This window comes from Alligator sinensis, unplaced genomic scaffold (genome assembly GCF_000455745.1).
Source record: "Alligator sinensis unplaced genomic scaffold, ASM45574v1 scaffold56_1, whole genome shotgun sequence".
NCBI lineage: Eukaryota > Metazoa > Chordata > Crocodylia > Alligatoridae > Alligator > Alligator sinensis.
In genome coordinates, this window is record NW_005841960.1 from 3,297,588 (window position 1) to 3,307,812 (window position 10,225).

At 45.0% G+C, this 10,225-nt stretch overlaps 1 protein-coding gene across 1 annotated transcript in view; it reads left to right on the top strand.

Annotated features, from left to right (window-relative positions):
• LOC106722011 (complement factor H-related protein 3-like) overlaps nucleotides 1–7,648 on the top strand; it is a 26,700-nt gene extending 19,052 nt beyond the window's left edge. Inside the window, exon 3 of the mRNA XM_025200223.1 lies at nucleotides 7,440–7,648. Coding sequence (XP_025056008.1) covers nucleotides 7,440–7,648 — 209 coding nt within the window. The remainder of the gene's footprint in view (nucleotides 1–7,439) is intronic.
• Nucleotides 7,649–10,225: the final 2,577 nt, after the last annotated feature.

The following is a 10,225-nucleotide window of genomic DNA, read 5'->3' on the forward strand; positions in this document are numbered from 1 at the left end:
GGGGGGGTGACACACCACTTCCCTTCTCCCAGCTAAGGGAGGTGAAATCAGAAGCAGTATGGCCTCAAAAGTGACTTTACAGAGTGGATGCTGCCTTTGCAAAATGCTGGTGTTCAGGCCAGCATTTGTGTGTTGTGACCCACCCAGGAAGCCCACCTGTTTACCTCTGGAGCCCTCCTGTGTACCTGTGCAAGAGAGATTGCCAACCCCTGCCCCACCTCTCCCCCCAGCCCCATGCAACAAGCAGCAGGGAAAATGAACAGACAAATGAACCCAAAAAATGAATGAAATCCACCTCCCTAACTAAACAGTGTAAGGGTAGATATGGAGGCATACACAGAAAGCCAGGAAACCACAAGGTTTTATTGTTTGGAACACACTATTATAAGCAGTTACTTGTGCTTCTTTGCCTTCTCCCCACCATGACCCTGAACCGCCCCTGTCTTCTTGAAATGTAGTGGCATCCTGGCCCTGCTGACAGTTGTATAGCCCTCCCGTGACCCCACTGAGTTAGGGGGAACAGGCTCAGCTATAATTCTCCATCCGGGTTTTTCCTGCACAGAGGCCAAATGGACTGAGTGGACTGACTTTTCCCTTTTGGGCGTGGTACCCATTTATTTAAGAGTAGTTATGTACATTCTGAAAGACATCATTGAAACTGTCCTGTGACCTCTGTAATTCCACACGGGACTCATTGATCATGTCTTTCAAATTCCGCATGGTGTCTCACACTTTCTCGAGGATGGCGTCATCCTTACTCAGTGACTCAAGGACTCTGCCAAAACCTCCAGTGGGTTTCGCGGGACCGTTGCTGCTTGCTGCAAAAATCTCTGCAGTGCTCTGTTGTAGTCTGAGCAGGGGGCTGTTCCAGGCAGCATGGATCATGGTGAACAAAGAAACAAAGAAAAAAGCAATGCCTCCCCTCCAAGAGGAGGAAAGTACACCCCTCCCCACCCCCACTATGCAGTACACAAAATGCCAGCGGGTATGGAAACGGATGCCACAACAGTGGGGTACCACTCGTACTGCTCAAAGCTTATACGTACCCGCTTCAGAAACAGGTCCACAGTTGCCACTGCCTGTGCTAGCTGAAAAAAAATAAAACAAATAATTAGTTTAGCAACTGTTATATTATGAGCTATTGAATCCATCATGCACCACCACTGAAAGAACATGGCGACCCACCTACAGCAACACACGGATTTCTTCCCCCTCTCCCCCAGACCCCCAAGCCCAACAAGCATGAACTTGGGAGTTGCCTGGCAGTGGCAAGAGTCTCATTACAAGAGACTTACTAGGTCCAGCATGTTTTCGGGTCTCGGTAGTAGTAGATGATGTTTCATGGGTTTCTTCCTGACCTTCTACCTTCTCTGCTTCATCATCTGTGCTAGTCTGTGGAACAGAGGGGCTAAGTGGCAATAAGTGTATGGTGACTGATGTTTCTTCCTGCCAGTCATAGTCATCAGGGAGCAGGAAGCGGTCTGCATACAGCTGAGACATGCTCATGTTTTCACCCTCAGGAGGGGCTGTTGCTGCCTCCTCTTCCTCCTCTGCTTCTCCTCCTGTCCAACCCTGGTGCTGAAATTCTCCGTTGTTCAGGTTGTTGCCCACATCCTTGAAGAGAATGATGGACAGCTTGTCATACAAGGGAGCAATTGTGTGACCTGCCCTAGAATGAGACTTCACATTTTTGGCTGTGTAAAATGCTGATTTCAGGGACTTGATCTTGCACCAGAGCTGGGTCCAGTCATGATTGTGCCCTTGCACTTGCATGCCTTTGCTATCTTGACATAAACAGGCTTATTCTTCCTACTTTCCAGCCTGTCTATGATCCTTTGCTCCAACCAAATGTTGATTAAGTCCTCCAGTTCTGCCTGGGTCTTGTTGGGTCCATGGGTGTTGGAGGTATCAGCCTCCTGGGATGTCGACTCCGTATTATTGGCCTTGGCTTTCTGAGACATGGTGAAGCAGTTTGTGGTCAACAGCGCAAGCGATTCATGAGAGAGGGCTGGCCAAATTTGGGTGGAGAGGTGCCTTTATACTCAGTCTGTGCTTGCATGATGGTCTGGGAAAATTCCAAAAATTGTGAAGTCATTACCTGTAAATTTCAAAACATCCAAAGGTGACGAAGCACCCAGTTTACCAACAAAGACCTGGTGATGGGGTTGAACATGGGGTAAATAAGGCCATTGTACTTTGGGATAGCTGCTCAATGGCCCAGAATGTTGCAAAAATCAATACCTACCAGCCTGCTTGTGCAAAATAATTTTATTGCAGAAGCATAGCCTGTTTTCCCTGAAGTGGCAAAAGTTTTGAGTAGCCTAACAGGAGAAGAGTAGGCAAGACATTTTTTGTTTGCAAACTGATTAGATCAGAACCCCAGTGGCTGCTAAGCTCAGGATGAAAGAATGTGGAAAAGCCCCGATGCCCCGGGGTGCCGAGGTGAAGTGTTGAAAAAGTAGCTACACCAAGCTCTAGACCACAGAACACCCTACAGTCTTTGCCCCCGGCTTGGTGCAGATGGGTGAGAAGCCACTGCTGATGGAGAAGGGCAAAATGGAGAATAAGGATGAAACCCGTGAAGATGGAGAACAACCCAGTGAAGAGTCCTTTGACATGGAGAATATGGAGAACATGGGTAAGCAGGAGAAGGAGGAGGTGGCAGTACTGCTTTTGCAAATGTTGCTTACCTGGGGATTACTGCTGCAATGCTTCAGAAGGATAGGAATGATGATTAGAGTATTCAGTGGCAAGGTGTGTTCCTGCTTTAACAGCAATCAGAATAATAAGAAGATACAGGTACCCAGGTAACTTGGAATACCCAGAGGAAAGCAAAGAAGTGGAAGATGACCGGGCTCTGTTGAGAAACCTGAGGAGGACCAGAATCCGCATGGTGTGGGCCCAGAAGAGCAGCTCAGACTGGTGGGAGCGAATTGTGCTGACAACTTGGAACAACCAGCAGTGGCTAGAGATATTCTGAATGAAAAGGGAGATGTTCTATTATATCATCTTGATGCTGCAGCCCCATTTCGCGAGTCAGGGCACTAACGTGAATCAGACAAGAGGGTTGTAATGGCCATCACGAAACTGAACAGCTCATCCAGCCTCTGCTACATGGCAAACCAGTTTGGCATGGCTGCCTGCACAGGTGGGCTGGCAACTCTTGACGTATGCCAGCTGCTAAGGGAAATCACTTCAAACAAAATTATCCACCTGGAAAATTCACATCAAGTTATAGATGGCTTCAATGACAAGGGGTTCCCAAACTGCGTGAGGGCTTTACACAGCACTCACATCCCAGTGCTGTGACCTGTGGAGATGGGGAAGGCTTTCACAAACAGGAAAGGATATGCCTCCATGATCCTGCAAGCCATGGTGGACCACCAGGGTTGGCTCATGAACATTTATGCAGCACGCATGATGCATGCATGTTCAGAAACTCTCCTCTGCCTGGCCTCATGGAGAAAGGACACTATACATCCAGCGTGGAGGAGACAGTAACATTTCCCTGGTTATATTAGCAGATGCTGCTTACCCCCTAAAGCCCTGGCCCATGAAGCCTTATGGAGGGAACATCATTGACCCACAGAAGCTGTTTTTTAACTACCATCTAAGCAGATACAGGATGGCTGTGGAATGGGTGTTTGGTCAATTGAAAGGAAAATCAAGGGCACTTATTATGTGCCTGCTCGGGATGGAGACAGAAAATATCACAGCCTTTGTAGTGGCAGCCTGCATGCTGCACAATATCTATGAGAGCTGCGGAGAGGTTTTCAAGGAGTCGTGGGAAGAAGAAGCATGACAGGCAGTGGCCAGATAACAGAGACTTGTTTGGACAGCAGCAGCAGCACAGACACTGAGGAGATATCTTCAAGGAGAGACTGGTCGGATGGCCCTGGTGCATAATTGTCTGGCAAGATATATTGCTGACAACAACACCTAGGAGTGCTTTGCTCTTTCTCTTGGTTATGTTAAAATAAATTCATTTACACTTTAAATCTGTGTCTGTATATAAGAGTGTGCGGTGTTGCGGATGGGGGGCAGAGGGGAGGACGGTCAGGGCAGGGGAGAGGAAATATAGACTAGGCTAGGGGTTTGCTGCTTCCAGACTGTGAGTGGTTTGGGGAGGGGGGGCATTATGCACCATCACCTACATCTGAATGACCTCCCCCCGATATGGGCGAGAAGATTAACTATAGCTCTTGGCAAGCTAGGCGAGCAGGAGACCAAGCCGAACTGCAACCCACATTTTCAAAACCACTTCAAAAACATTTATAAAACATTTCACAACACACCTCCAAAAGCTGTATGTCACACTACACAAACAGTTTGACAGTAAAACCTGGGTAGGAAATGGGAGAGTTCCAATGGGAGCCCTCACTGGAAACTGTATGAAGATCAATGAGATAGGGAATGCTGGGAAATGTAGTCCAAAACAAACAAACAGAGCCAGAAGAGCTTGCCACCACCACCAACATTGACAGCAATCTCTAATCAACCAGGTGGCAACAAACACCCACCCACTCACCACTCTAACTCTGAATACTTTGTGAAATCATAGCAGTTATAGTAAATTTTATGAATTTCAGAGGGCTGATCATTGTTAATATTAGTCCAAACAGAATTATCATATGAATGGGAGTTTTATCTATTTATTTTTGGTGGATTGTTTGTTCTGCTTGTTTTTGTTGTTTCGCTCACTGCAAGAATTTTAGAACACCTTTAATCATATACTTGCTCATAGAAATAGCTGCTTCCTGTGAAAAGTCTGAAGGGAGCACAATATATGTGCCAGGATTTTCAGCACAAGCTTAATTGCAGACTTAGGACTAAAATAGTGCTATGAACATAATGAGACATGAGGAAACAGAAGAAAAGACAAGGTTTCCACCCTTGTAAGCTGACAACTTTATTCAGACTGACATGGGGGGCAAGGGGCAGTATAACAGTTCCAGGTCTGACACACAGGAGGTTCAGAGACTGTGGTAGGTAGAATGAAAGAGATAGTAACAATGAAGCCGTTGTCACATATTATACTTTGCATGTCTTAACTGTACTTATAATGTCAATGTCTGTGCATTCAAGCAATAAAACACATGCCAAATGCACTAGTGGTGTAGCAAACTTATGCTTCTGCAGTAAGGAGCATCTCCACATTGTGTTACACAACAAGTGTTGCACTAAAATAAGTCTGCTTCTTGGAGACAAGGCAAGCAGTTTGTGGTCATCACCATCTCAGGATGCACCATTCCATCTCTGTGGGTGATCAACCATCAACCTGAAATCTACTGCCCAAGCAGTAGTTTTAGCACCATCCTCCCCACTTCTCCCTGCCCAGCAACTGCTACCAAATAGTCAGTGAGAGTATGGGGAGGGTGCCTAGGTGCACTGTGTGCATTCCCCCCCCCATACTCCAGCTGCTGCAGATGCCCAGAGCTTTGCACTGTGTGTGGCTAGATGACAAGCAGGCAGTGGAGGTGTGAGCAGGAGATCTGCTGAAATATGCATTGGAAATATGCAACAAAGGCACTCCAGTCTGCTCACTGGCCCTCTAGCAGCAAGTCCAAGCAGGTCAGAGATTGTAGTAAATGTTACTATGTGACTACTCTGAACATGTTCTAAATTTAATGACACTTAACTTTCCACGGATTTAGCAGGCACACATTGTAATATGTAACAATGTCTTGAAAGAAGTGAATTTGCAGGAAGAATCTGAAAAGAGGGTGCAAATAGCCTGAAAGGCTTTGCCCATTTAGATTGTCCTGCTAAAAGAAGAAAGCTTTGAGTATTTGACACTTTTCAGGCATATTGTACTTGCCAATTACTGCATTCATGGCAGCAGATGAAAAGGGGGTTAAGAAATATCTACAGGGGTCGGAATGTAAAGTCTAAACCTTCCTTGCTCCCAGATTATCGCAGACCTGGGGGTAAAGAGGGGGAACCAGTGTGCTTATTTTTCGGAAGGTGTAAACCAGGCCAGCTCCCTGCTGACCTCAATAAGCCCTTAAGGTTTCACACTGAAATCCTAATGCCAGTAAAGTCAATGATAATGTTCCTGTAGTTTCAGCAAGATCAGAAATGGAAGGGATGAGCTGAGACTGGATGAGTTCCAAGCGAGGTTCTGAAAATGCATGACTGAAAGACTCTTTGCAGACATGCAGCATAAAACAGTCCTGCTAAAAAGTCTTGAGGAAGAATATAAATCCATGTTCATGTTGTGGTAGAATCTGAGACCAAAACCTTGGCCGAATTGACAATTCTTGTTCCAATCAGCTGCTTCCAAGATAAATATTGTGATTGTGGTTTGAACAACTCAGCCCTGACATCTCTGCAGTTTACCAGCATCTCTTCACAATACTCCAGAGCATTCTCAGAGCCCATGCCCTGCACAAAATTGGAAAAAGCTGGCTTTCTTTTGTGGCCAGGTTTTACCACAGTTTGAGGTTATGATCTAGCAATGCTTCTACAGCAGTGTTACATCAAGATGGCATGATGTAAATGATCTTTTTTCACATCTTTTGGTTTGGTTATAAATTCAAAAAGCTTTTCAGTTACTGCCTGACCCTGACTATAAAGTCAATCTAGAGCTATGAAATGGATCTGCCTGTGACCTTGGAGATCCAGTGCCATTTGGGTTTTGCAGCCTGGTTTGTATTCCTGCATTGTTTATTTTGAAAGACTGAGTTTATGAGAAAGCTAAGAATACCTGAAGTAAAATAATGTGAGGGAGCAGTATCATGAAGTCTTCTTGAGGCTAATGCTAGAGATCAATATTTCAGAGATGTATTAGGCCATGGTTTGTGTAAATGATAATACATTTCAGAAGTCATCTGAGGGTGAGGCTGAGTCAGGTAATGTCTGCTGTATTAGATCAGATTTTCCACAGCCTTGCACCTTGTATGATATTGTTCTCTGTGCTAAGTAGGGCTGTGCAAAACTTCAGTCCCTGATTCAATTCGGCGGATATTCAGCCCAATTCTGGGCTGGGGTGGATGAAGCATCCCAGAAGCGTGCGTGGTATTTTCCCCCTGCCACCCTCCCTGCATGGCAACAGACCTGGAAGTGGACCAGAAGCATTTCCAGTCCACTCCTGGGTCTGCTGGGGAGCACAAGCGGGTGCCCCTGTACTGCCCCCGGCTCAGTGACTGGTGCCTCCTGGGTTTGTGGGGGGGGCATCCAGGATCCCCTAGTGGGCAATCACAGAGCTGGGAGGGCATCAGATAAGAAAATGAAGATTTTCTGGTATTAAGTACCACTATTCAGCAGCACATAGCTTAATTTTGAAAATTTTCCCTAATTCTTAGCTAATATTTTAAAGATTTGTTTTCCAAACTCTTCCCCAACCAACTTTTCCACTGCCTCCCTCCACACCACCCCACTCCCCCAGTTGTACATGCTTGACTTCCTAAGATTAACCGTATGTAAACTTTTTACTTTAGAAATATGTCCTGTCTTGGATTTGGAAAATGGTAGAATCTACTATAGCTATTGGAGAAAATTCAGAGAAGGTGCAACAACTTCATATTCATGTAAGCGGGACTATAGCCCTGAAAATGAGCAAGACAGGATTACATGCACTAAGAATGGCTGGTCGCCTACTCCAAGATGCATCCCTGAGAGTAAGAAGTACCTGTGTTTTATTGACTAAACTCTATAGCTATTATTGTCATAAATTTCTTAGGATAAATACAAAAATAACAACTCTGTAGGTGACCTGCCATGATGGTATATGTTCCTGAGCCAAGGACTTGTGGGATAAATAGATCACCACAACCTTTGACCTTTGTCAGCTCCACTTGTTGTGCCATGTGTGGTATTTCAATTGTAAACTTTCTGTGACAGGAACTTTTCCTAAAAAGCAAAGCTTATCTTCTGGGTATAATTGAATGTCCATCTTAAAGTCCAGACCAGTTTCTTGTTTTCCTAACCTATTCAACTACCATGCTCAGAGTCCTTCTCCATCCAGTCCTAACTGTTCCCTGCTTCTCCTCCTACCATATAGACAGTACTCTTAGGTTTGGTTTTTCTTGCCTTTACTCCTTAGGATCTCCATGCTCCTACCTTTGGTTCCCTGCTGCCCATGAACAACCTTATACAAATCAAGTTCTTTGATTCAGGTTTGGAAATAAAGGTCTTTCTGCATAAAGTGTGGCAGTTTTGTGCAGCGGGTGGTTTTCTTTCTACAGTTTCTTCTAATTCCAAGCTAGCTCCAGTCTCTGTACCCCAGCATCACACTCTTGACTCCCTCCTGCTAACTGGGCTTTAACTATTTTTTCAGCAACCTGTCATGAAGATCATTTGGAAAATGGCAGATTCCACAGAAACTATTGGAGGACATCATACAAAATAAATGAGAGAATGACCTATTCATGTAATTCAGAGAACGACCGTGAGAATCAGCAACACATTGTTACATGCACCAAGAACGGTTGGTGGCCTACTCCAAGATGTATCCCAGACAGTAAGTGTTTATATTCTGTTGGACCTTGGTTAAAAACATAGCTACGGTATTAAAGTTTGCTTAAAATAGATAACAACCAACTCTAACAGAGAACTCATATATTAGTGCATGCTCCTGAGATGCTTCCAGAGTTTTACCTCATGCCTCCTATTTAGAGGTCAGATTGTCTGAGATAGAAAACATGTGTTTGTTTGTTTTTGCATTTTGTGTTTTGTCTTTTTGTGATCAGTATGGCAAATAGTAATAATAATAATGTCCATCCTACTGTCCACATCTTCTTCCACGAGTTCATCCATAGAGAGGGGACAATAATAGTGCAGCCTTTGAATTGTAGTGATTTGAATGTTGTGGTTCCAGAGCTAGGAAAAAAGCACTGTAGAGAAAGTCCTGCTTGGCCTCTGCAATCCTAGGATTGAACATGTTCAGTGCAGAAGAAATCTCCAGATGCTAGGATAATCAAGCTAAGCAGTCTTATTGAGCATTTGACAACTGACTGTTGTTGGCTTATAGCTTGATTGAATATTTGTGGATTTCCATAAGGATCCATAAGGTTAAAAAAAAGACTTATCCCCAACACAAAGCAGATACCCAAACCCAGTTTCAGATCCTCCCTTTAGCCTGGTCAGGGCCTGAATGCAGAGTGGTCCAAAAAGTGGTGGTACCCAAAGGAGACTCATCTTTCCCAAAAGCTCCCTATCGGACAAGAGCATGTGTGCTGTGTGATTTCTTTTGGGTTGATTTAGCACATTTCAATATCTACACCTGAAGCATGCTTTAAGGTGTTGCTAAATAAGTTAAACACAACTTTTCATATTCTTCTTGTGCTCATCCTTCCTCTATGGTTATATTGGATAACTAGTGCAGTAGACCTGAGGTGCTTGGCCATCATTCGATATTCCATATGGAATTTAAAGTTTAGCAAACCATTCCAGTCAGCCAAATACTATAAGAGAACTTGGGTACATACACAAACATCCCCATTCTTCCTCAAATTTGTGTTCCCTCCCCATCTGTAACCTCCCAGATATGTACGAAAAGAGGTACAATGTATTTCAAAAATTAGTAAATTCAGGCAGAGAATGCCCAGAAGGAAATGTCCTGTTGGTAGTAGTCCTAAGGTATACCACTGCTTGGAAATGAAGTATATTATAGTGGGGTTGGAAGTATCTCAAGAAGGCAGGTTATGTGGTCATGCTGTGGGATATATATATATAGGGCTGCATTTCATGCAGAAGTCCCTTTTCATTTGTGATGTACATTATAGATCTAAGGCTCCTTTAGAAAAAGTTCTAGAAAACACGTACCCTACTTTTGAAAGGTCCTAACAAGGAGACAAGATCTGGATTTAGGGGCTGCACACCGGGGCTGGGATTTGTGTGCCAGCTTGGGGGCCATTGACTAGGAGCTGTGTGCTGGAGGCTTGGGATGGGTGGTTAGGAGCCATGCACTGAAGCTGGAGTCTAGACTGGGGGCCATGTGCCAGAGCAGGGGCTATGTGGCAGGGTCCAATCCTGTATGCAGACATGGGCTGCATGGCTGGGCCAGCTCTAGCATACTGACTCCAGGGCTGCATGCTGGGATCAATCCAGCACACTGGCTCCAGGGCCATGCTCTGAGTCTGGAACTGTGCACTGGCTCCTTGGTCCAGGACTATGTGCTGACTCAGACCGCATGCCAGTTCCAGCTGCAAAACAATCTCACACACCCTCCAAATTCATCCCTGTTTGGGGAGCCGAGCTTCCCACAGGTCCACAAATTTGGAGG